The sequence below is a fragment of the Passer montanus genome, unplaced genomic scaffold (assembly GCF_014805655.1).
Source record: "Passer montanus isolate IOZ18808 unplaced genomic scaffold, ASM1480565v1 scaffold8, whole genome shotgun sequence".
NCBI classification, from domain to species: domain Eukaryota; kingdom Metazoa; phylum Chordata; class Aves; order Passeriformes; family Passeridae; genus Passer; species Passer montanus.
Genome location: NW_024373256.1, coordinates 8083527 through 8109923, shown reverse-complemented (window position 1 = coordinate 8109923; position 26397 = coordinate 8083527). Strand labels below are relative to the sequence as shown.

The following is a 26397-nucleotide window of genomic DNA, read 5'->3' as shown; positions in this document are numbered from 1 at the left end:
TTGAGAACAAAAAAAACAAAAAAAAAAAAAAACCAAAAAAAACCAACCAAAAAAAAAACCACCCAACAACAAAAAAAAACCCAAAAAAAAACCTGCTGGAAAATCTACTAGATTAAAAAAACCTTTCCATATTGATTTTTAAATACTAGAAGTTTCTAAAACTCAAAACATTACTACTCTGAAGGCACAAAGGTGAATTCTCCATTTGTTCATTACAGGACAATGTCACTCGGTTTTCCTGTTGAAGTACACAGATTAACTTATGGAACAGGATTTTTTAAAGCAGTTCTTCATATTTACTCCAAACTTCTAGCATTACAATTTAATACTGGTTTCCTTTGTAATTAGAGAGGTCCTTGCAAAAGTATTTATTTAAGCTATAAAATTAGGGTAGTAGCTTGTAAATTATTCTTTGAAAAAGTCATTATTTTGTCAACTTACTTCCTAAAGATATCCTGACAACGCTCTATTGTCATGTTGCAAATGAGCTCTTCCATCCAGGTTTTCCACTGCTCTATTCGGTGCTTCTGGAACACAGCTTTTGGATACTGCAGAGCTACTGTTGCATAGTTGTGCAATTGTTCCAGGCAACCACGTAACACAGATCTTCTCTGCTGCAGAAAATTACCAACCTCTCCTTCCAGCTGTTCACACTGGCTGATTAGATGTGCCTGGCCTGCATTTTGCAGAAATGCTGTTGCTGGGACATAACTTGGAGGACCTTTAAAGAAAGAAGGTTAAAAATAAAGATATGTCTGAAGATGTGTTTTACAAATACTTAAAATTAATACCTTCTCAAAAATGTTTTTGTTTTATTTGAGATAAAGGAAGCATAGAGAATTCATATTGAGAATTCTGAGCACAAGGTAAGAGAATCTCATGCCCAGGTAGAATAAGACACACAATTCCTTCAGACAGCTTGGCATTGAAACCTTGAAGTGCTCTAAATCACCTTTTAAAGAAGTTCCTTTCTTTTAACTTATTACAAACAGCTCATTCTCTTTAAGTTAGAGGATACTCATAATGCCTCCTGATATTAAACTCAAGTTATTTTCAAACCATTAAAACCACCCCCAGAAATACTATTTTGTACCTAGGTCCATTTGTGTGCTAATTTCTTGGAGCAGACTTGCAAGTTGGGTTGCCTCTAAATTACTGAAGGCAGTTTGGTAATGGGTTATCCACTGCTCAAACTCATTCAGCTTCACCTGGATGGCTTCCTGGACAGCTCTTTGTTGAGACTGCAACTGTGTGTGCTCAGAATACCTGAATTATTGAAGCCACAGAATCAAGTAAGTACTACAGGAAAGAAAATACTTAACACTATAGAATACAGAACAATATTGAACAATGCAACTGTTAACCAGGAAATTAACATGTTATCACTAATTACATTACACTAACAATGTTGCATTATTAATTAATTCTGTTTTCTTACAAAACAATTAATGCCTGTGTCTATTCATGCAATTCTGAAATACTTGATTAATTTCAAATAACCTTTAAAAATAACTTAAATAATTAGAAATTTAAAATATGTTTGTGCAATAAATCAATAGCTCCCTTATAATGATGGGATACCACTTTCAGAACATTTCCCTCTCTTGCCTTAAGGATCAAGTGTGGAACTTGGACTAGCACAGGTTGTATTGATGGAGTATGAGGTGCAGGACATAAATAAGATTATTCAGTAGGAAAAGGTTTCAGTAGTTCTTCTGTACAAGAAGTAACCTGCTTACTGCAAGAATAGCTTTTACCCAGCTATTCCCTCCTATACAGATTTCTAACATTTAACCCATAAGTACATTGCTAAAACACCACTGTGAGACTTCTGACAGAATTTCTGGCTCCTCAGTACCTGGCCTGAAGTGTGCGGGAGGGATGATCCACTCCTTCGGCACCTTCCAGAAATTCAATCTCTTCCAGTAGTTTTCCTTGCAATTTTTCTACATCTGTTAACTGCTCCTGCAGGTTCAGGTACTCTTCTAAACTACTGTCCAGTTTTGGCAGCACAGCAAGCATTTCATCTCTGTTCTTAAACCAGTTAACCTGCAATCAAGACACAGAAGTTACCGAACTGCACTCAATCAAACTGGCAGCAGAAAGTAAGATATGGCAGAACTTAACCCTTCCACAATGCCCTTCATTTAGCACTGCTTCCAGTGCTACAACTGCCAAATCTTAACATTCTTTATTTAAACTGCTCTCTAAACCTCTATTTTTATTCTCCTAGCCCAGATTCAGGCAAAGCACTATAATGCAGAAACTAAAAATTAAATACTTGCAAGTTCAATAAAACACTTCACATAAACTCAATCTATCACAATAAAATTACAACTGCCAAATCTTAACATTCTTTATTTAAACTGCTCTCTAAACCTCTATTTTCACTCTCCTAGACCAGATTCAGGCAAAGCACTAAAATGCAGAAACTAAAAATTAAATACTTGCAAGTTCAATATAAACACTTCACAAACTCAATTTATCACAATAAAATTCATAAACTATTGCTGATATATGACCACATCTTCCCCCATTCCCAGAATGCAAATAAATAAAATGAAAGCACAGGGCCTACTTTGGACTAAAAATAGAAAATTATTGTAGTAAACTCACCTTTATCTCAGCCACCCTTGAGGAAAAGAGACTCCGTGTAATATCCCTTTCCATTTCCCTTTTGCTCTGTTTGTTTTCAGCCTGCTGGCCACCACCACCATAGACAGCCCCAGCAAATCCTGCCTCTCCTCCAGCTGTCCAGTCCACCAGTGGATCATAAACAAAAGCTTCCAGCAGTGTAAGCAAAGTCTCTCTCCCACGCCGCATAATATGAAGGACCTGCATCATATTTTAAACAGACTCATTCTGATTCCGTGTTATCCTTGTAGAATAGTGGAAACTTAGAGGCAAAATACTGTACTTGAGTAGGTACAGAAATGCATAATGTATCCCTAACTACTACAGAGACAGGAAGAACATCACAGTGGGTACAAATGCAGCTAAGCCTGTAGGAAGATCTAGCCTTCCACACAAACTCCATGCACAAGCCACAGACACTTAAGGAGAAAAAAATCTCCCTTCCTCAGAGCATTTTTCTTTTTAAAAACATATCTGTCATGTTTATACAGGATGAGTCCCAAAGGAAGAGGGCAAGAAAAATATCTCAAAAAACCCAGGAAAAACGTAACATTTTAATCTACAACTAAAAAAGTCCCCCTTTCACCCTAAATTTTAGTTGTGCCACTACTTGCATGTGCTTTTATCAGACAATCTCATGTTTCTTAAATACCTATCATAGGTATTTAGGATACAGATACAGTAAGTCCAATTAAAGTCACAGCAGAAAGGTGAAGGCTCTGTAAACCAGCAGCAGAATGTAGAATAGAAAAGTTCTAAGACAGTATTTGGCCAGTGATGGCCCTCAGTTTCCAAATCTCCAACCATACCTGTTCACAAGAAAGCCTGAACACCCCCTCCACTCCTGTCACTCCCAGAGCTGTTTCAATGTTGTGCGTCATCCGGAATGGAACCTTCTCTGGGACCCTAAGGCTCTTCCCTTTAAGATAAAAAATTAAGTTGTTTCTTTTAATTGCCAAGAAAGAAAACCTTTTATTTGAATAACATAGAGCATTTTTTAAATTACCTTTTTCAAAGCAAACATTATAATCTATGTGGACAACTTCTCCTGTAGTCATATCTATAAGAACATTATCCAGATGTCTGTCTCCAAGCCCAATGATGTAGCCAACCATGGACATAACTGCAGTGGATCTTGCATACGACTTAAAAGAGAGTTTCAGGAAAAAATTATTTGTGGGAATCCTCTGCCAACACATTGGACTGACTACCATCTTAAAACATTATTTTAAGTGTAAGTGCAAAACAAATCAAGCCCAACTTATTTCAAGCAGTTTTCTATTTGTTGTTTGATGGTATCTTACAAGAGTTTTCATTTTCTAGGCTGACAATTCTAGTATATTAACATAGACTTATCTGGTCTATAACCATGTTTTAATTCAATGGCACAACTGCCAACATTTCATCAGACTCACAGCAGCACCAGCTCTCCAAACTCACAAGCACCACACCTCAGGCATTTGGTGCCCCTCATCCCATTAAAACCACAGCCTCTCCTATGTCAAATACAGCTGCTGTAACTCACCTGTGTAACTCTCCACCACTCATCTGGTGTGGTACACGATGACCAGAGCTCCTTAGCGAGGAGATTTGGGGGAGTTGCTTCCATCAGCTCTTCCAGAACAGCCCTCATGACATTCAGGGGCCAGTCACGACGTGACACGTCGAGACTGAGCCCCACTGCCTTTAAAGCAGGTCCAATTTTACTGTAGTAAAGTTCACTGGGTCTAGGAACTATTCCAGGGTTCTGAGGAGTCTGGTAAGAGTCCTGAGCCTAGAGGAAATAAAAATGGTATTTGACGTATTAGCACAGAGACACAGCCCAAATTCAGTTTTGGTGAGAATTAAATACTTAATCAATGCCTTGACTCAGCATGACTTCTTCAGCTCAGAGACTGCTTTCAAAATTCAGTAGTAAAGGTCTAAATAGGCTGAAACAATGTGTTTTCAGTCTAATTCTACTGTCAAAGTAGATCTCATAAATATAACTACAAAAAACTGTATTTAGAATGTAAACAAGATATGGAACTAAAACAATTTCAACCAAGGTTAATTCTATTTGTAAAAAATAGTTCTCTTGAATTACCATGCCAGAAGAGCATTTTTATGTCTCATACTGTAATTATATATAAATAACAGAGATGCAATTTCATTGACTTCTGGTGAAGTCCCAAGACACATGAGCACACAGAACCCTCCTGCATTATTATGAACAAAACACAATCCTTGTAAGACTACGTGACTTAGAATCACAAAGCAAACCAAAACAAGCATTTCTCCCCTGCCTTGTTCCACTTAGCAAGACCAGAGCCATTACCTTTTGTGCCTGCAGAGCAGCTTCCCGCTGCTGCCAGCGCTTGTAAAGCCCAAAGAGAGGTGTGGCTCCATCCACCCACTGGATGAGGCCTGACCTTGTCCCCAGGGGTGTCACCGAGTAGTGCCGCGCGTGGAACCGCGGCGTCTCTTGCCGGTTGATCGTGGCAAACATGGTGTTCACAATGGACAAGAACTGCATGATTCTCTCATCTAGGTGCAAGTCTTCCAAACCTGCAAGAAATTTGTTTAAAATTTAGCTTAGATAAAATTCTCCTAAAGCCCAAAATTTAGTATTTTTTTAAACCTACTACATTTCAGTCTATGAATGTCTTTATAAAATGTAGATTAAGGATGAGTTGTTTGGCCTAAACCAAAATGTTTACATGGCATTTACCTACCAGTTCAGGCCAGCTTGCTGTGTGAGCAATAGTTACAACATAACAAATAGGCCTTTCCCTTGCAGGGAAAACAAGAAGTCTCTAAAGTTCTCTTTTAGGGGCTACATTAAGCTTCTGGAAAACTGCATCCAGCTAATCCTATCAATATGCAAGCAGAGCATTGCTTCTGATGAAAGCCTTGTAAACACGGGATTCGACTTAGTTTCACATGGTAAAATTCCTTGAAAAATGTATGGTGAAGTAGGGAACAGAGCAAGCAAATGCTTCAAACTCCTCTTTCTCTCAATCATTCAGGCAAATAAAACTAGAGTTGCACCACATGATCTTTCTAACTTTAATACAGTCTAATTTATAACAAGAGACAGTACCCAGTACGAGAAAAAAAATCTATTATTTACCTTTGAACAGGTAGGGATAGTTCTTCCCATCTGAACCCAAGAAAAGCAGTTTTTTAGGTTTGGTTTTGGTCGGCAGGATGGTGATGGTGCTGCCCACACTGTGGATGGTGACTGTGTCCCTGGTGGACACCTCTCCAGGCAGTGCTATTTCAGTGTTCATCATGGCAGCCAGCCAAGGACTGATTTCTTCAAGTCGTAAGAGGTAACTGGCCCGTTTCTGTGCTCTCTGCTGCAAGCTCAGCATTACCTATTCAAGGAAATTTTTTTCTTTTAGGTTGACACTCACCTTAACAGTTAGCAGTAAGAACAAAAACACCATCAAACTGGACTTAATGGTGGTCATCCTCCAGAAAACAAATGTTTTTCCTAAGCTCCTTTGCACCCTTGCCATGCTGTTAATCCAGAGACAGTTTAGGATGAAGATTACAAAAACTAAACAACATCCTCTATGCAGAAAATATACCCTGTGCAGTGACAAGAAGCAAAGTCACAACAAATCATGCTCCTCAAGAGGTTTGCTCCTGTATTTATAAATATATGAGCTGTGGTTAAAGGCAGCAGCATTCAGCAACCTCCTGTTTATGTATCTGAATGCTTGTCTGTTCTGCAAAGCAGAAAAGGAAGTACAAGTAAAAAAGGTCTATTTGCATATAAAACTGCTATTCTGGTTTTAAAAACACCAGGCTGGCTCTGGATAGACAAGAGAATATTTAGTTTCTCTTCAGACCCATAAACTAAGAGAAGATGACATAACTGACAAAGGACCTCTGGGAAGGGTTGATCATTTGAAGGCTGCTGGACAGCCCAAGGACTACACTTAGATAAACAGAATTAACTTGTTAAAACTTACATCAACTAAACTCAAATACCAGAGCTTCAGAAAGACAGTATTTAAAAGAAAGCCCTCTGCTCCCAAAGCTGACAGCATCCCACACAGAAGCTGCAAGATTTGAAAAATGTCATTTCGATGGGTAGAAATGCAATAACAGACAATCAATAGGACTGGCTAGAGACAAAAATTATGGTGCTTTAGTGCCTGGTTTGCCTGTGCTGATTGCTAACGCAAAGTTTGAGGCTGCAATTTTGATATGGTAAGAAAACAGCAAGAGAAGGAGAGGGTCAAGCACATGGTGCAGCAAGAGCATCAAGTGTCTCTACATTGTACTCTTCTTGCATGCAATACCTCTTTAAATGGGAGCCAACTGCTTCCAGGCTTAGCAGGATTCAAAGGATTCTTAAGTTTCTCTAGTGCATTTTCAATTGCATCTCCATAGTTATCCTGAAACCATTTCTCATGAGGAGTTTCTGCAGGAGCTGCAGTGATGCTCCTCACGTGTTCCAGAGCAAACACAATGGGCTTCATCAGAGCTGTGTGCTTTTCACGCATGATTGCTATCTTCTCCTCCCTGTTATAAAAAACACAAAAACCTCTTCTTAATGCCATAAAACCAAGTTATTTCATAAAGACAGCATTAAACAATAACTGAGACATTGAAGAACTCACAAAAATTACTTCTCTAAAATGAGGTCTTGACTTATGATCATATTAAAATGAAGAGTATTTCATTCCACCTTGAAAAAGTGTTCCTCTGAACCACACTTTAAAAAAAAAATAAAACAACATTTGAAATGCGTTGTTCACCACCAGAAACCCTGATTAGAAGCTCTGAGCAGAAATCACTTTAAGCAACTGATTTCCTTTATTATAGGACCTTTTTACTACTACTTATTGAGGATGCACCACACTATAAAGAAGGCACATTCAGATCATTCTGCTCTCCCACTCCATGTCAGTCCTGACTACAGAATTCAGAAGGCATTCTTAAGTTTAGCCAGGTGTCCAGTAAATGCATCTGCTCTTCCACTACTCTGTTCACAGGAAAACCTAGGTGAGGGAAAAAGACTTGCTCAAACTGAAAACTAAAATCAGATTAAGACATTCTTGTTTGCTCCAATTAAGTGCATTTATAGTGATGTCTAAATAGATTAAGCATGTTGAATGGTGTATACTCATTTCATCTAACTTGGAAATGGAGAATTATAGGACCTCATCATCCACAATGTACATTGGGTTCTAACATGTTATTACTAAAGAAATCACAACATGGATTCACAGGTAGACTCTCTCATTTGACTGGAGAAATAGCTGTAGCATAAAATGTTCCTGAAATAAGGTCCAGGCTTACAAAGCAGCAGCTGGGATAGTGTGGATTCAGGAACAACACCACTGCTGATTCATTTGACTGTTTACTTCCCCAAGAATAAACATTTGTTATGATTATCCCTTCTATTATGGAAACAGACATACTTCCGCAGAGTGTTGTTGTTTTGGACCCTCTTGACTTCATCTTCCAGCTGCTGAATCCGTCTGAGGACATACATGTGCTGCTGCAGGAGAACTCCCAACCAAAGCTCGTCCCAGAGAACTGTGACTCTGCGCAGCTCAGCCACAAGCATCTGAACCTGGAGAAAGCAAGATTCATTTTTTAAAAGAACTAAAATTAAGATTTGTTTCAGTAGATGAACCCGTTGGAAAAAAGAGACACAGCAAGCTTTTAGTAAGCCCAAGACACATAAATTACACATTTGTGGTTCAAGCACCCCAGCAAGCAACATACATTTGTATTATTTACCTGCAATACCATTGTTGGATTTGCAGCAGAGAGTTTCTCCACAATTTTGCTGTAGCAATCTTGCATCATTGCTTGATCTTCATTTAATCCAGCTTTTGTATCATCTTTACTACTCTCTTGGGAAGCTGGAGTGCTCCCTCCATCACATTCACCACCCAACAGTTCTTCTCCTTGTATATTGCCTAGCAAAGTAGGGATGGCAGAAGGCAGCTTGTTTCCTAAATTAAAACCAGATGATAAAATATTAGCTACAGTAAGATGTGTCACTCCACAGTTTATTCAGCATCAGGTGCCCATTAAGTTCTGGTGAAGTATAAGAAAATTTGCAAAATCTAGTAAATTGGATTAAGGGTATCAGCGAGATCCCATAATAAACATATTTAAAATCAAAACTGAGAAAACAAAAAAAAAAACACCTCAGTATCATCCCATCCAGAATACAAAAATATAGTAGCTTAAGTTTATTTGAACACTTTCTCCTTTTCTCCATACCTGAAGTCTGGGATTCACTGCTCAGTGAAATGGTTCCCACTATTGCAGGATAGAGGATGAGGTGAGGAGAATCCTGAGCAACTCGACAGAGCAAGTTGCAAATGCTCTGACGAACGTACACTTCTGGGTGATTCAGGCGGGAGAAAAGCTGGGGAATAATTCCTGCAGAAAGGGGAAAAGGAAATGTGCTGATTCACTTCATTCCTCTTCAAATGAGATAGAACTATATTTTTAAAAGCGTGCCTTTTTTTTGCATAGGGAGAACGTAAACCAAAGAAGTACAAATTTACCAATTTACAAAAAAGTCCAAAACAAAGTGCAATTTTACAACAGGTGGCCTCCTCTTCTTTGCTTCCCACACTAACTCCATCATCTTTGAGGGGAAGTCCCTGAACAACCAGAACCCGCAGTGTAGTGACAAACAACTTTTGAAATGTGTGGCTTTAGTCACACATCTTTCTCAACTAGAACTAGAAAAAACCCACCTCATTTGTTTTTTAGAGCAGTCATATGATGTAATACTTCATAAACCACATCCCCTTTCTCCTTTCTATGTCTTCAAGAGGGGGAAGGAGGGGATCAAAATCTGTGCTATTTATCTACTTTACAATCAGAGTATATGGCAGACTTTAACATCTTCAGTGACAGCATCTAGTAAAAGACAGGGTCTCTTTTCCTCACACTCAAATAAAAACTTTGATAAAGTGCAATGAACAGCTTTCTGCATTTAGAGAAAATGTCTCAAAATCAATTTTAACAGTTAAATAACATCTGCTCACCTCTCCAAGGAGCAGTAGGTGTAGTTTCTAGCCCATGCTCCAGATACTGTCGAAGTTCTCCAGCATGTTTCACAAGCAATCGTAACAGTCTCAGGGTTGCCATCACAATGACATCATCAGTGCTTTGCTCAGAGGTGTTTCTTAAGTGCAGTCTGGGATCTTCTTCATCAAGTGGAACCTTGAAACATAGAAATACTCCTCTAAGTATACAGCTCATATCCTCATTTAGAAAACTTCGTAACTTGGTTTCCACATCAACATGAACACTAACCTGACCAGCATTGAGTTTGAGGAAAGTAAAGTATGCACTGCAGGACAGTTTATAAAGACTGAAGATTCTGTCTACAACTTTCCTCCAGACTTTAATTAATCCTTCTGTTGCATTTTCATCAAGATCTGAAAGCCAGGGACAACTTGTTAATAACTGACGCCATATCACATCCACCATATCATCTTCTTCATTGTCCTCATTTTCAGTGATTTGTAGAGTCATGTCTTCATCCTAAATGCAAATAAAGGGAAAGCAGATTTGATTAAATCCTCCAACAATTTCTACAAGCAATCAAGCAATCTTAATTCCCAAGTCAGTTTTTGCCTAGCAGCTCATGCAACTGCACTACTTGATCACTTTACCATAGCTCATCCAACAGGTAGGTTACCACACAGCTAACAGATGGTTTCTTGTACTGTCTGAATTTTAACTTAAGACACTTACAAGAGTTAACATGAACTGCAAGAAGAGGAAAATAAGGTTCATGCTGAAGCTGGACATTTTTTCAAACAAATAAACCTCCACTTACTTGAATGCCAGCTGGCCGGCACACCGCCTGCCCAAGAATGCCGTAGATCTTCTCTTTATCCTCCTCTGCAATGTTGTCTGGAAGCAAGCTCTGAACCTCAGACTTCTCCCGGGGCAGCAGCCGAACACCTTCTCCCTGACTGTAACAGTTAATGAACGATTGATCCCCATTACAGGAGTATTTGTAGACCTACTGCAAGTCTATATATAAAACTTTTTGAAGGAAGCAATAATTTTTATCTCAGAATTAAGTTAGCTTTGTTTTACAGAGGCAACTAACCAGGAGAATATTCATTTCTCTGCTCACAGGAAACTTCAGACCACATACAACAGTAATCATAAATACACAGATAAGGTTTATCTTAAGAAAACCAATTGTACTGTACAAATTCAAGCACTGGGCTCTATTTACCTGGCATTATCAACTACTTTGCGGCCCCATCTATAAGCCCAGCTAGCCAGGGCTGCCCAAGACTTGGCTACTTCAGGTGCCTGTACTGAAGACAAGTGATACAGCTGGCCCAGGATGAAGTCTGGCTCTCCAACTCCAATGTTTACTGTGATGGGAGAAATAGAGTAATATGTGTTACAGTGTAAAACCTACTTCTGCCTTCCTCAGCATAGACAATAACACAAAAAAATAATGGGTATACAGTATTTAGTAAAATTAATACCCAACAGTGCAAAATTTTCCAAAATGCAATTATTTTTCAGTTCTGACACTGCTTTAAAATAAAGCCTAGTTTCCATTTGCCAGCAATCACTGCTGATACTCTACAACTCCTTCCTCTTTCACAGAGAGGTGGAACTGAGGCGAGGAACTCATGACATCCAAAGGAGCACCATGCTTCAGAGACAAGACTTCTATGAAGTACCCAGGGCCCTGTGGTTGTGTTTATCTGTGTATATATTTATTTTCTTCGCCATCAAGTCAGAAAGCACCTACTGTTTAACATCCACCAACAGCTCTACAATAATTCTGACTTTGCATGAGAGGAATGAAGTTATTTATGAAATCCAAGTTTAAAGCAACAAAGAATTTATCTTAACATTTTAAGAAGTGTCTGCTGGAAATTAGGAATGAGAACACATTCTGCAGCAACAGAAGTGTTCAGATTAATTACAGATTAAAGATAATGAAAAAAACCTAAAGTACTTTTCACATTTATGGGAACCTTTGTAACACAAACCCTGTCCATGCTTAAACCTGAAAGATCTAACTCAAACTTCAGGAAACACACACAGACAATAAGTGATATCTGCAATACAAAATAATATTTATGGGAACCTTTGTAACACAAACCCTGTCCATGCTTAAACCTGAAAGATCTAACTCAAACTTCAGGAAAGACACAGGACAATAAGTGATATCCTCAATACAAAATAATCCAAAATAAACATATCCCAGTTTCTTCCTCAGGTCATCATTACTTGAATGAGAAAAATGTGACAGAAGTTTGACATATCAGTATTAAGGTGTTTGGGTTTTTTAGCTGTGTATAGTTACCTTTTACACAAAATACACACCCTCAACACATGTATTAGAAAAACAAATACATGAGTGATGGAGCACTTAGTCTTTATCAATGCAGCTGATGTTATCCCTCATTATATTTATCAGTAACTATTTCTAAAAAGATCAATGAGAACAAACATACCTGTAGATTCACTTTCAATCCTAGGATATTCATCTTCCAGTGTATTAACAGCTGGCAGCTCAATCAAATTATATATGTTTTTAGACAAAGTAGACAGGCCAGTGTGATTCTGCTGCTGTTGGGCTCTATATACTTGTTTCAACTGTCCTGAGATCTCCTTCCATTCTGCCTGAATCCACTTAGCCAGTGTGAGAATAGATTTAGCAACTGCATATTCAGCTTTGGCAGATTTGCAGAAAGATATGGCACAAGAACTCAGCATTTCCATGGCATGTGTTGACTGGCCTGCATATCATGAAAAGCAGATCTTCAGTACACTGCTATTATTTAAAACAATTCTGAAATTCAGCACACTCGGATACAACTTGTAACAACATATTTTTACACAGAAAATTCTCTTTTGAAGAACGACAAGCATGAAAAAACTTGTGAAAACACCTTCAGACAGACAACAGCTAATGGGATGAAATCAGTTCCTAATGATACTGCTCTATTGTGACTTCAGGGTGAGGGGAATTAGCCTGGTTATAAGGAAAAAAGCTCAAGTCACTACAACATAACACTCACCTGCTGTGTATAACAGCTTTGTTTTCTCAATCTCAAGTTCAGGACCCCATTTTTCATCTATCTGACCTGGTGCAGACAGTTTTTTAAAGTGCTGGACTAGGTCCTGTGCAGTGGTGGTTTTCCCCAGCTGAACCTCGCTGCACTGGGCGAGCAGTCGCGTCGCCAGGGCGATGTTCCCTCTCTTCCGTGCAAATTTCGCTGCTGTTAAGCCCAGTTCCATTAGATGGCTTTTAATTGGGACTGTTGGTTCTAAAGAAGGGAGCAAGACATTGTAAACAAAAGTATTAAACCACTGTCTGACACATAGAGAATTTCTGCCCAATGTATTGTGTACATGGGCACCAGTAAATATTGCTTCAGAGATTTAGATGACTTCATTTCTGCCTAGAATATTTATATATCCCATCTCAAACAAAAAGTATATCCATAGGTTATCTGCTGGGCAAAAGATTTGTTTTCTACTATAACCATTCTTCTTAGCTAATAAATCAACTTGTCCCCTGACAGAGCTTTTTTTCTCCCATTACTTCTTATCATACTGCCCATTTAAATAGCTTTCATAACTGTGTATGAAGACCCATTATTCATAACGTTTAAATGCTCAAAAGTAAAAGCAGTTTAAGTATGAAGTGATGAGCAAGTAAGGGGTTATTAGGAGAGTAGTATACAACTATTAAACACTTCAGAATGTTGTTTTTCTTTTTGGCACTATTTATATCACAGCACTAATCAAGACAATGACTAGTAAAGCAAGACACCCGAAGGAAAAAATTTGGCTTTTAAAAAGTGCTCGGTCTAAAATACTAGAAAAAGACACAGCTGCTGCTTTAAGCAGACAACTTAAGTGCAAATTCTGCATTTGCTTTTCACAACACCATAAGGAGAGCTTACACACCTTTAAGCTTTTCCATCAGTTGATTCTGGTACACCGTGTACCTCAGGGCATGCATCCATGGCCTTACATCGTGCTGCTTGCATGACCTCAAGGCTTCATTGAAGAGAGGTATAAGACAGTCCTGCAAGGCACAGAAGTTGAACAGTTGTCATGAGAGACAGCTTTCCTACAATGCATTTTCATTTATTAAAACCAAAGACCATTTTTAGAGCAAATATTCTTATTTATAATAGTAACCATGCTGTATCATTAACTAAGAGAAATATGTTTTGCATTTGATTTCGAGAGGACAACACTAAGAACTGCTCAAATCAAGCAGAACTGCCTTCTGAACAATGTGATTAGAAATTATATCTAGAACATTCATAGTGGTTCAAGTCTGACATTCAGTTTTTAATTGCTGAAGTGAGTTTTTTATTAAGATTATTTTTAAGTTGCTTTGAAAGTAAATTAAGTGCATGTTACATGTGTTCAGAGAAGAAATACCAACACTAAAAGGGACTATCAATTACACTTCAAAAACTAAAGAAAGGTATATTTATAACTATAGAGGGAAGTCCAATTGAGATGTAAACTTATAAAAACTTGGGTCAAGGCACATCAAAAAACTAAATTAGATCTTTTTACAGTATGAGTAACAGTCAAAACAATTAATGTATGCTTTATATTCAATACTCCACAACCTGGCATATTGACATAGCAAAAGACATTATCCCAATTTCTGTTTTAAACACACAGAATTACCTCTGATGTCAGCCTGTTGCATACAGTGTTTTCCAAAGCAGAAGAACAGTACAACTGAAGAGTGCTCAACACTGGTAAAGACTGAGACACGGTGAGCGTGGAAAGCCTCAAAGGCCCAATAGCAATGCGGGAGGTTTGCTTTAAGTACTTTATAAGATTTCTGAAATTAAAGGATCAGGACAGTCATTTTTCTTAGCTAGACTTTAAGAGTAAATAGTGATATTAAAATTACTGAAGAAAAAACAAAATCAGTATCTTTAAAAAGGATGGTGAGAAAGTGTTGCAACATACAAGTTACGTTCCAATACTTTAGTATTAAGCTGACACACAGAAGTACTTTAGCAACTCAAGTACTTTATAAACTGTATGAACTACAAGTTAAATATCTTATTTTTCCTCAGTAAGCTTATAACTTACAACAGCTAGAACTGCCATAGATGCTGAAGGTTTACACAAAGTTACGTTTAACAAACTAGAACAGGTTTTCACAGTGCATTACATTAATTCATAGCACATTTCAACTTACTCAGATATTGACTGCCACTTTTGCTCCTGTTCTATGTGGTTTACAGCTGTTGCCAGACATACTGAACTTCTCAAAAGCTGTACTTCAACTGCTTTTTGAAGTTCTCTTGGATCAGGACTTAGCATATTAGGAAGGAGCTTCTTCATGTCTACATGGAGATCAAACAATTGAAACCAACTAGAACTGCCAAAATCTATCACGTTTCACCATCTGATAATGCATTTTCACAGTAAGAAAGTTAGGAAGAAAAACCCTCCTTTAAAAAAAATATATATTTTATACGTATTCATAATACAAATTCATCACAGATTACTTATAAACAGTCACATTAACTCCAGAAAACACACTTGCATCAACATTTAGGATGACCACTGCCAATCATTTTGAAGCTTGATTCATAAGGGTTATGGTCAGTCCACTGAACACAGCAAACTGCATTCAGAAGTTTCAGTCTGTCATTTATACAGACAGATACACAAAGAAATATTTACTTTTGCATTTGAAATGTTAATTGATGCATTTATACCTATTTTTTCTTTGGATCCCCCTGCAAGCAGGTTGATATTTTCTCCTGGTAGTAATTCTAGTTGTTCAGTGCATTCAGTAAGTTGTCCAGACTCAAAGCTGCTCAAAGATCTGCAATTCAACAATTATAGTTTTACTTTCATATTTCTTACTTCACTTCAGTCGCCAAGTGTATTACCCAGCAAAAAGTAACTCTAAATCCTACAGAGCACTTATGATTAATTTTAGCAAAAATCTCAATTATCACATATATCAATAAAAGGCTCTAGGTTGTGCACCAAATGAATGAATCCAGTACCAAAGGGAAAGAAGAGCCCCTTTCAGAAGCAGTCACCTTTTCAGCCCTGCAGATTTTATTTCACTGCTTCCTACTGTGCTTTTATTTTCAAGTCAAGAAATTTCAGCCAAAAGGATTTTACTATGTTTACCACAATCATGCAGGAATGGAAAGCAACCAAGTTGTCAAATAAAAAGAAACTATACTTAAACTTGGAAGGTCTGTTCAATGTCACAAGTATTTTTTCATGAACCAGAAAAATATCAAAGGTCAGGAAATAAATGCACAAGCTACGACTCTGAATTTCATTTTAAAAAGAAACAAAACCAAAAAATTCAGCAGCCAAGACCACTACTTTCCTATACTTTTTCCATTAAATTAGCATATTAAGATATTTTTAGGAACCACTGAAATACATTTTATTTAAGATGTGCAAAAGGATTCATATTCTGCTGAGTAAAGCAGAATAAATTTGGCATCTTTTTTTCTTCAATGAAAGATTTTCTTGAATACTAAGCAGTCTCAGCAACCAGAAAGCTACAGTAGCTATTTAGAATGATGCTATCTCTTCATTTGTAAATGCCTTGGCCAAGTTTTCACCCTCCCAAGAACACACCTCTCTTCTTTGTATGCCTCTATTAGAAACTGACATCCAATTTTTAAAATCCATTAAAACTTTAATATTTCAGTTGTAAAACAATGAACTCTAAGGTACTGTTGAATAAATGAATTATACCCTTACTTTATGTAGTTAAAATCTGCTTTCAGATTGATTGAGGTATTGCTATTGCTTTTCTTCAGTTCATGGACCATGTTTTGCCACTCCTGAACAGCAGCCCAGTCGGCAATGGAAATGTAACATTCACATGCCTTGTTACCCAGGTAGTTTATCACTTCAGGTGAAGAGTCACTTGGCTTAGTCAGAACAGTTTTTCTAGTTTCTCCTGTGAAACGAAAAAATTTTGTACAAACACGCACTTAAATACATCTTTTCAAACAGCAGTTCTATTACTCGAACATTATTTCTATGACTTTTGTCAAGAAAAACTCTTCATCTAAAAAAATGAAATAGTTACACAACTTTTACAGTATTCTCCCACTGACACTTTTTCTAAGGAAAAAAAGAACATTTTCAAAGAAGGTTTTGAAAAAATTTCGTTTATGTCTGTAAAGGAGCATCAAAACAGAAAAACAGAACAACTAAATCAGGAACAAAGGAGGTTCATCTTCAAGGATGAAACAGAATACTGCAACCAAGTCAGTAGTTAAAAACCTCTAAGTAACTAGTGCACTTATGATACAATTATGTCATAAACAATAAGGTTTAAGTTATGATGATCTACAATAAACTAGTTTTAAATTAGTAAGTTACAAAATATTTTACCTATTGTCTTTAGTTTCATTCAGCTAGACCTCAGTACTGCAAACCCTCCTATCTATACATAATATTGGTTTCAAGGGCATTAAGAGGTTCAGTTTAACTGCAGACAGAAACAGGTTTTCATATTTCAGAGTCAGACATTACCATGTATAAAATGGTCTCATTTTATATTTTATGCACACACATTTACACATGCAGTTGTATTTCTCTTAAAAAGAAAACAAACACTGACCATTCAAGGAATGCTTTGGGCTGGCATTGTTCACACTGTTTGAATTGGCCAACTTCAGAACAGTCTTGTCAAAGCCTGTTATACAGCAATCCACTCCAGTCATGGAGCAGAGGTGCTCCTGGTATTCTGCAGTCGCTTTTTCAAACCTAAAACAGTTCGATATTTCAGTCAGCATCTCAAAGAACCAGGTTGGGTTTGGGGTTTTTGTAAATAGACTAGATTTTGAGCATTATTTTACTCCAATACTCAAAAAGCTCATATCTCTTTCAGCAAAAGAAAAGGATTAAGACAGGATACGAGCTTACTGACTGAATTTCCAGGTTACAGCATTTGATAAAATAAAATTTTGTCCATGAAAGTTTTAATGTCAACTTCAAATCAAGTAGAGACAGAAGGAAATAAATGAGTTTTATATTTGACTGTCACAATTTTAATCTAAACAAGTAGAGCTGAATACTGATTAAAGACATATTACATCTCTGAAAAGATTCAGTGAGTATAATTGACATGGAAATTCATCAGCAGCCTTGACACATGCCACAGTTTAAAAGACTCAGAAGCAGAACTTTCCCTAGAAGGACAAAACATCCAAGTTTGTAGCATCCAAAAATTTGTGAAAACTTACCGCCCTTCTGCTTGCTGAGCTACAGAATTGATCCAGGAGAGGCTCTTCCCAACTACAGCAGAAGACCAGACAGCAATACCCTGAATAGCTTCAGGACAGTGAAGCTCACATAATGCTTCTACCAGCATCATAATTGTCACTTCCAATTCATTTCCCTAAATGCAAACCAAAAGTGTTATTTAACATAACTCATCTAATGCAAGAGCCACGTGGCTGTGGGTGAGTACTCAGAAATGGTGAAGCAGTATTTCACTGTAACATCTACAAGGGCTCCTGATATCCACCCACTGCACTGCTTTTGGAAGAGCAGGGGAGCCAAGGGAAGAGTTTGTGCTGTGAACCCACAGCCTGAACACCACTGATCAGCAATCACTGTGTGGTGGTTTTGTGCCTATATGAGAATTCTAAGGGAGCACAAAGTAACAAACAGCTATCAAACCACCTTTGGTAAAACTTTTAAGCAAATCAAGTCATGTACTGAAGAAACTATTCAACCCTTTCAAGAAGGCTTTAACTACTTTATCCACCCATCCCACCCCTGAACTCAGCTCCTAGTTAGAGGAAGGACACCCCCATGACACAACCCTACTTCTCATACCCACAGGTAAGCAAAGCAATCACACTACCACAAGTTTGGGATGGCCTTGCACTAATGCAGCACCAGTTTCACAAGGTTTCCACTAAATTAGAAATTGTTCAATTAAAACTGAATTAACTATAGCATTTGTTCCTGTGTAGTATTTGACATGTGTTCAGTACATCCTAACCTCCAAATCCACAGTATCACAATCACAATTAAAACACACCAATTAAAAATGTGGCTTTACATAACTCATTCTTTTACATACCACTTGGTTTAGTAGCTACTGGTAGCCTTAGCTTAGTTATTTTAGAATATTATAGTGAATATTTCTGCAATAGTCTCCATAGTTTGAAAAGAGAGTACCTGAGAGATACTATTATTAGTTTTCATTTCTGTGAGTAAATCAAATCCATGCCTGACTGTCACAGCAGGCTGGCCAGCCAGCAATCCAACCCTCATGATGGAAAGTCTGATCCGTGTCAGCCAATCCTGGCACGTCTGGCGATTGGTATAAAAGAAGGTCCTGATAACCTGCAGAGACAGGAGAGGAGTTTCACAACAACTTTCTTCTGCACAAACCAGAGCAGTTAAGTACTTAAGATTGATATCAAAGGCAGGAAGGTTTATTTTCTCCAGTCTTCAATTAATCTTTAAATTTATTCATGTAAATGGGCTGAAATCACATGTAGAATGCAACTGGCCAGGCACACTGGCAGGCCAGAAGTCTTAATATGAACTGACTATAAATCATGTATTACTGTCACATCAAAGTCTGCTAATTAACCAGCTTATTTCAACAGTGAAGAATGTTTTGCACTTAGAAGTACACAACAGGGTACATTGCTTATAAATAATTACTACACTCCCCAAAAAGCAATTAAAGCTTTAAATAACTGTGTTACTTTATAATAGGCTGCTGACAATCTAAAAATAAATGACTGACAAATCACAGGTACTACAGTCTTGCTGGATTTGTACCACTATGCAAGCTGGTACTCCAGAAACAAAGCCTGGTTTAACATGTTCTGTAGGAACACACCAAAGCTAAAGCCAGAATTTTTTAGGAGTCTGAAACTTTGAGAAGTTTTTCTGGAATTCCATGGCTAAGAACTGAACAATCTTGAAAACACTGTTCATTCACCAGACTGTTCCAAGCAATATCAGCACTGCAAGACAGACAAACCTTGGGTGGAGAGGTAAGGGCATTGGCACATCCTTCATATGCATTGTACATCAATTTTTCCAAGTTCTCCAAATACTGCAGAAGGAGAACAAGCCTGAGCTGGTTGCTACTGTGTCCTTCATCATTGTCTGCAGTAGTCCACTGGCTGACATCTTGATCAGGGTTTAATGTGTGGGCTGCAAGGCTCCTAATAATACCTACACATTTTACCAAAACATGGGAAAAAAAGAGTTACCAAAGGGTATTGTATTTAAATGTGCAAAGGGATAGCACTGCCATCTCTCAAAATCTACCACAAGTTAACAGTAATTATGCAGCATCTTTAAAATCTATAAGCATTAAAAAATAAACCCATTGTGCCTCTTGCCTTAGACATGAACACCTTTGCTTCACAACCTTACCAAAAAAATCTCATCAAAATCAAGTGTACTTTTTAGTTTACCTTCAATTGTTTGAAATGTATCTTGGGCTCTCCCCAGAGGAGTTCGTAGCTTTGAGAGAACAGTGAACTGAGCTGCTTCCCAGACAGCCCATTGCCACAGCACAGCATCAGTCTTCAACAGGTTCCGAGGGATGGTGGGCTGATCTCTCTTATCTAGCCTTTGACAGCTATAGAATAACCTTTCTAACCAATTATCCTTCCTGAAAGAAAACATCACTGCATTAACAAGTTTATACTGTACACACTTCATCTCCCTACTTTCACAAATAAATCCCGCACAAAATTAACTTCCAAGCAGCAATGTATACAGGAAAATATGCCAAAAAGTCTGTGTAAGATTTTTACAGATACTTAAAAGTACAAAAAAAAGTCTGAAACTAAAGCAACATAGTTTGTAATGATAGTTACAAATTTTAAACTAAATGCAACTGGGATTCGTTTACTATAAATTCAACATTCATAGATTTCAGTTCTACAAGGAGTTCTTACCCAGTTCGGTGGAGGTTTCCATACAAAATAAAACTAATGACATCAGAGAAATCCTGTGGGTGGAATGTGTTACTTGGAGCTTTGCTCATGTGACTTCTTATAGCCAAAGAAATTTCTTGTATTTCAGTGTGGGTACGGTTACTGCAGGAAGAGAGGGAAAACAACCCATGCTGTAATATACTTGAATAAACAAAAGAAAAGTTGTGTAAGAGTTACACACACACTGTATCTATATGTAATGACTAGAAGTAATTACATGTTTTGGTATTCATACCAAGTGCTTTCAGAGTTCAGGTCTTCAAGAGAAATTATAGGACATAATATTGCTGAAGTTCTGGATAACAGGGACCTTACAGATATTCAGTGTTTGCTTCAAGAAGCAATGCACAGCTAATCAAATTTATTAATTATTGTGTACTACATACTGTTCTTAGACCAGAAAAAGCATAGGAGAGATAACAAGACAGAGTCATAGAGGGTTGGGTAAGACCTTTAAGATCATCAAGGCCAACCACAAACCCAGAACCACCACTGTAAGCTCATGCTTTTTGATTTTGAACTAAGGCAGCATGATGACAGTCCACTGGCATTATTTTCCAGGTTAAGTGTCTCTGAAGAAACTAAACCATTATTTATACTGAAATTGGTCTGAGCAACTCACCTCAACACAACATCTAAACGAATTGACTTCAGAAGTTTTCCAAAAGCTTGTCTCACACGAGCACCACTATGGACAAGCTGAACACGACACACATCAACACACCTGCAACACCAAAAAGGAAAGAGGTGTTAATATCCCATCATCAGCATAATTCTAATAACATACAGAACTCTGTGCAAGTACCTCTGTAAAAGGTCATCTGGAAGGGAGGAAGACAGGGCATGGAGGCTACTACATGCTTGAAGACAAATGTTCACATCTTCCAGAAGTGCTGAATTAAGGAGTAGAAAGGAGAAAAAAAAAAAAGTTATTCTTGCTGGAATTAGGTAACTTCTGCACTACTCTGCATTTGTTCCCATATTATTTACAGATTTTGGTATTGAATACATCACAGAACTGTTCCTGTGTTTTTGATAAATGATTTGTGACTGGGAAATTGATCTACCAAAAATGTCAGTGATGTGTCAAATCTCTTAAGATTGCAATTTATTTTTAAAAATTTAATTGTTTAAGAAACAGGCAGGGATCCACTTTAAAAAAAATCATAAAAGGAGTCTAAGTTCTTACACAATACAACCTTGAAGCATCCTTAAAGTAAATTAAACAAGTACAGTTGCTACTATCAGTGGGACAAGGCTATTTATGCACTTAATTTTGAAATGTAAAAGACAGTTAAGTAAAAATATGCAATATCTTACTGTTTGCTAAAAGTCCTTTGCAAAATTTATGAAAAGATGGGAGAGAAAATAACGGTGTATATGTTTCTGATTTCTTCATCAGAAGAGCCACTTCCAAAGCCCATGTTGTAAGTAGTTTCCTTCAAAAACCAAGAGTTTAGTCACTCTACACAGTTACAGAAAGGTACTTTCAAACTACTTCACCTTGTTCATTGGTATATTCATAGCTCACACCTTCTAAACAAGTTATTTCTTAACCTTAAAGATGTCCCCAGCTTTCACAGCATTTTGGTAATACAGGATGGCAACTATTGCAAAAGGATAATTTCAGTGAGCAAACCCTTTCTTTCAGTGAAGTTTGATAGTTCTGCTTCTACTGGAGAGATCTTAGGATGGTTTAAACATCTCTAGTTTTCATATATAAAAACAAGCAGCTACTTTTTTCCCACAATTTGACTAATAGTGTATAAAAAACCCCAAACATTTGACAGGTTAGATTTACCCCAAGTTTTACAAATTCAAATTACCCTGGTTTCTGAATTACTGTGTTCTACTGGACAAAAAAAGAAATCCCAATTTTGAAGAATATTTTCCTTACCTGGTATCTTGAGTAAGGTTATCCTTCTTAAGCAGTAGCCCCAAAAGGTTCAGTATGATTGAGAAATGCTTTTTTGTTGCTGTAGTTACAGTACTTATAACTGCTCCATCAAACAGAGAGGGAGAGGAAGAACTGAGGCTACTGGATATGAAATGATCGTGCCTGAAAAGGCAAGGAAAATCAAACTGTAAAACTACCTCAAGATTAGAGATACTTCCCTAAAGTTTACAGGGAAACAGGAGGGAAAACATCAATAATCAGCAGCAACAGTTAAATGAACACATACACACATAAACCACACTCTGTCAAAACCCAAATATTTTGATCCCTAGCCTGAAAGAACAGTTAAAATTGTATATTCCCTTACTTTAACAACAGTTTGGTCTAAAATGTATTTACATCTGTTGTTTACATCTCATTACCCCTCCCAGATCTCTCAGTAAGCAAAATAGTAAATAATCTTTCCTAATTTACTTTCAGTGGAGTTCTGCCCCAGTTATCTCTATTCAAACACAAGATTTCTAATCTGCCTTTGCATAAAAGGCCAACTTTAAGCCAGGATATGCTTTCCTGACTGAGTTTCCCTGCAATTAATGAAAGTAAAAACTAATTAAGGAAGTTTGGGGAAAAGCTTGATTGTAACAGCCTATTTCATTTCATCCCCCCAACAATATATTCTATTCACATCAGTCCATCCTAGTGCTCCTAAAACACTGCTGAATTATCAAACCTCATACCTGGAGCAGTGTGAGTACAACGTGTAGAGCACTGCATACTGGACAGCAGGGAAGTGAACTGCTATGTCACCATGAACAATCATCAGGTTCTTACTCAGCAGTGCAAACACAGTCGGAGAAAGGGCCCACATCTATAAAACAATTCCAACACAAGCAAAGAAACATAAAAAGTAGAATCTACTTTTAACTATAATTTTCATACCATCAATTAATGTCTTTCCCATTTTCCCCAAAGGAACTAATTTAACTGTACTGTTTTCTGACTGTAACTATTTTCTTTCCAATTTTTTAGAAGTCTGTTAAAAGCAGTTAATATTTTTATGTGGAAAGATCTGGAAAGTGTTTTCATATGGCTAATATACTACCAAAGGACACTACAGCTGCTTTTATCTGTCTTGAGTTTCAAAAGCAATTACTATGATGATCTTAGCATTAAACCCTTAATAACCCTGATAAGATGCTCTTCCCTAGAAACTGCTTTTCATTATTCAACAACTAGAGATACAATCCACCCACTGTTTCCCCTAAGTTTTAACACTGGATGTTTTTCTAAAACTTAGGAAGTTCAGAGACAAATATGATCATTTTAGTTATACATATGTGCCCTACTGGTGTAATACATTAATTCTAAATAATCAAGTATTTTTTATACTTATTGCATGAACTGTCTGTTAAGATTTTACTCACCCCAATTAATGAGTTTTTAGCATTTCCAATAGTACTTAGAGCACTGAGGTCGAATATAACAACAAACTTGGCATTATCCACATTGGATATAAGCTTCTTGAAAGAGTCATGCTGGATTTCAGAACAGGCCTCAGGAAGATGTAAACTATGGAGCAGACTATTTAAAGCACAGGTCATTTCTCCTAGAATCAACCTGTAAGCAGTCTCCAGAACAGGAATGTTCTTCAGGCTCAATACAGCTTGGTATACAGCAAGGGCTGCTGCAACGACCTTGAGAACATAATTACAGCAATAACTGATTAAAACAAATCATAAAACACACTAATCAGCAACAAAGAATTTAAAATCACTCTTCTTTATCCATGAACAGCTTAGTCTGATACAGATACCCATCTTGAGCTTTCTGTACCTCTTACTTACAGAATTTACTAATTATTTTCTAGATCATCCACCTAATATGCTGATTATCAAAGCCAGATGAAAACTAAGCACTTCTCTACCTGGAATGATGGCAAACTTACCAATTTCTTATCAAATCTAACTGCTAAAACAAAGAAGTAGCTATATCTGCCTTGTCAGACATTTCAGATATTCAGTTAGACTAAAAAATGTATTTAGGATGAGCTTTACAGCTTAAGTTTTACAGCTTAATATATTCTAGGGAGTGCATGAAGGCTGTTGGCATACACCTGTAAAAGTCACTTTCTCTTACCTCCTTCTCCTTATGGTAACGAAGAACAAGTAGTTTAGACTCTGGTATAAATAACTTCTCTACAAATGATGATGGTAGTTTTGTATTTATTTGTTCAACAATCTGGGGATAAAAACCAAAATAAGTGACTTTACCTGAATTTTTACTAATTATTAAAGATTAATCAAAATACTGTTTTTCTAGTCCCTCAATAAAAACATGTACAAACCAGTGTCAACAGATTCAGGACCGAAATGACGTAGTCAGTGCCACAAGTCTGACAATTTTCCATTTGATCTAATCCATAGGTGATGACCATGTCACAGTGTATGGTCATACTGGGATCCAGGCTGCCAAGTAAAACCCCAACACACTCATTGGCAGCTGTGAGCACAGCTTCAGAAAAGAACACTTGGTTTGCTGCAGTCACACATCTCATTACTCTGTACAGAACCTGCAAAATTAAAAACAACTCAGTTAAGCTCCATTAAAGAGAGATGCTAATTAATTGTATTCACACCCATTTGATATCCTGTCCCATCACCTGCTCTGCAGCTTGTTCAATTCTATTCTGAAATGTCATCTTGACACTACACTTCAGAAGTGTAAGAAAAAACAAACTTTCAACTGCTTGGCTTCCAATTCAGTTAGAGACCGACAAAACCTAAGTTCATGATTCACAGTTCTGTTCAGTTCTAGCTAAGGTCAACAGAACTGCCCTTGAAAAAGACAGATGAGTTTTCTTGAGCTTTGTTCACAAGAATCCCCTGCAGAATAAGGCAGAAGTTACATAACTGTCTTGTCTTCAACTGGGAAATCCATACACTTATTTACCCAAGAAGTTGTGTCCCTCACAAAATTCTGCAAGGGCATGAATTCCAGCTCTGCAGGTCATCCAGCAACCACAAGACTTTGACTGCAGGTATTTTTATTTTATCTCCTCACCCATTTCAGAACTATATCAGCTATATCAGTTAGCATGTTATATAATATTTATTCTGAGTTTACACCATCCTATACTATAGAGCTAGAAAAGTTTGCTATCACTTTTAATAGATAAAATTTCAACAGAAATAATCACATTTTATAAAATCAAACTCATATCTAGAATTCAAGTTTCTATAGTGGCATAGTTATCTGAATAAAGAGTAACGTGGTTTCAAAGATAACAAGCAAACCCAGCCACATGAAGTTTAAATGGCTAAAAAAGTAAGCTTCTGATACAATTTCCATGTGCCACTACCACAATCTATACTTCAATAAAATTATTGTAGCATACTTCTTGGAAAAAATAGATTTACTCAAAGCTGAGAAAATACATATTCATGTAACGTCCGTAAAACCTAAATCAGCTCAGTCAATGGCATTGCTGTATGGTGACAAAAGAGGTGAGCAACAAAGCAAATGGAGCTCTTACATCAGTTACATAAGCTTCTGTTATTGGTGGTCCTCTGATGGGGCTGAAGCGCTCCCCGATGCTCCTCACCACGGTGCTGAACACGCGCAGGAGCGCGGCCAGCTTGGGCAGCGACACCGAGGGAGGAGGAATGTCCTCATCTACCGACTCCCCAGAAGCCACGTGGCTGAGGTCCTGCAGCACACAAAGTCTCTGCATCAGCACACATCATTAACTTACACATGGGTAAAACAGCAAAATGTAAGACTGAAAATACTTCATCTCGTTTCCAGACCTTAAACTGTACAATCCAACTACAGATGTATTTATCCAGTATCTCTTAACTACACACACACACGAAGGTGGGATATAGG

At 37.4% G+C, this 26397-nt stretch overlaps 1 protein-coding gene across 2 annotated transcripts in view; it reads right to left on the bottom strand.

Moving 5' to 3' along the window:
• The window catches only part of SMG1 (SMG1 nonsense mediated mRNA decay associated PI3K related kinase), a 60214-nt gene that overhangs the window by 12360 nt on the left and 21457 nt on the right, over positions 1 to 26397 (bottom strand). For both annotated transcript variants that reach the window (XM_039731877.1, XM_039731878.1), the window contains 39 exons: positions 26045 to 26218; positions 24857 to 25081; positions 24649 to 24750; positions 23937 to 24206; positions 23250 to 23380; positions 22513 to 22674; positions 21936 to 22054; positions 21421 to 21508; positions 21238 to 21339; positions 20577 to 20717; positions 20088 to 20287; positions 19646 to 19842; positions 18826 to 18993; positions 17880 to 18034; positions 17255 to 17400; positions 16384 to 16585; positions 15366 to 15475; positions 14840 to 14987; positions 14314 to 14473; positions 13570 to 13690; positions 12675 to 12923; positions 12108 to 12392; positions 10862 to 11006; positions 10451 to 10589; positions 9922 to 10152; positions 9651 to 9828; positions 8872 to 9033; positions 8380 to 8597; positions 8055 to 8209; positions 6930 to 7152; positions 5747 to 5993; positions 4952 to 5181; positions 4160 to 4408; positions 3641 to 3779; positions 3444 to 3553; positions 2617 to 2835; positions 1859 to 2049; positions 1094 to 1266; positions 442 to 721 (listed from right to left, as the gene is read on the bottom strand). In XM_039731877.1, coding sequence (XP_039587811.1) covers positions 442 to 721; positions 1094 to 1266; positions 1859 to 2049; positions 2617 to 2835; positions 3444 to 3553; positions 3641 to 3779; positions 4160 to 4408; positions 4952 to 5181; positions 5747 to 5993; positions 6930 to 7152; positions 8055 to 8209; positions 8380 to 8597; positions 8872 to 9033; positions 9651 to 9828; positions 9922 to 10152; positions 10451 to 10589; positions 10862 to 11006; positions 12108 to 12392; positions 12675 to 12923; positions 13570 to 13690; positions 14314 to 14473; positions 14840 to 14987; positions 15366 to 15475; positions 16384 to 16585; positions 17255 to 17400; positions 17880 to 18034; positions 18826 to 18993; positions 19646 to 19842; positions 20088 to 20287; positions 20577 to 20717; positions 21238 to 21339; positions 21421 to 21508; positions 21936 to 22054; positions 22513 to 22674; positions 23250 to 23380; positions 23937 to 24206; positions 24649 to 24750; positions 24857 to 25081; positions 26045 to 26218 — 6944 coding nt within the window. The remainder of the gene's footprint in view (positions 1 to 441; positions 722 to 1093; positions 1267 to 1858; positions 2050 to 2616; positions 2836 to 3443; positions 3554 to 3640; positions 3780 to 4159; positions 4409 to 4951; positions 5182 to 5746; positions 5994 to 6929; positions 7153 to 8054; positions 8210 to 8379; positions 8598 to 8871; positions 9034 to 9650; positions 9829 to 9921; positions 10153 to 10450; positions 10590 to 10861; positions 11007 to 12107; positions 12393 to 12674; positions 12924 to 13569; positions 13691 to 14313; positions 14474 to 14839; positions 14988 to 15365; positions 15476 to 16383; positions 16586 to 17254; positions 17401 to 17879; positions 18035 to 18825; positions 18994 to 19645; positions 19843 to 20087; positions 20288 to 20576; positions 20718 to 21237; positions 21340 to 21420; positions 21509 to 21935; positions 22055 to 22512; positions 22675 to 23249; positions 23381 to 23936; positions 24207 to 24648; positions 24751 to 24856; positions 25082 to 26044; positions 26219 to 26397) is intronic.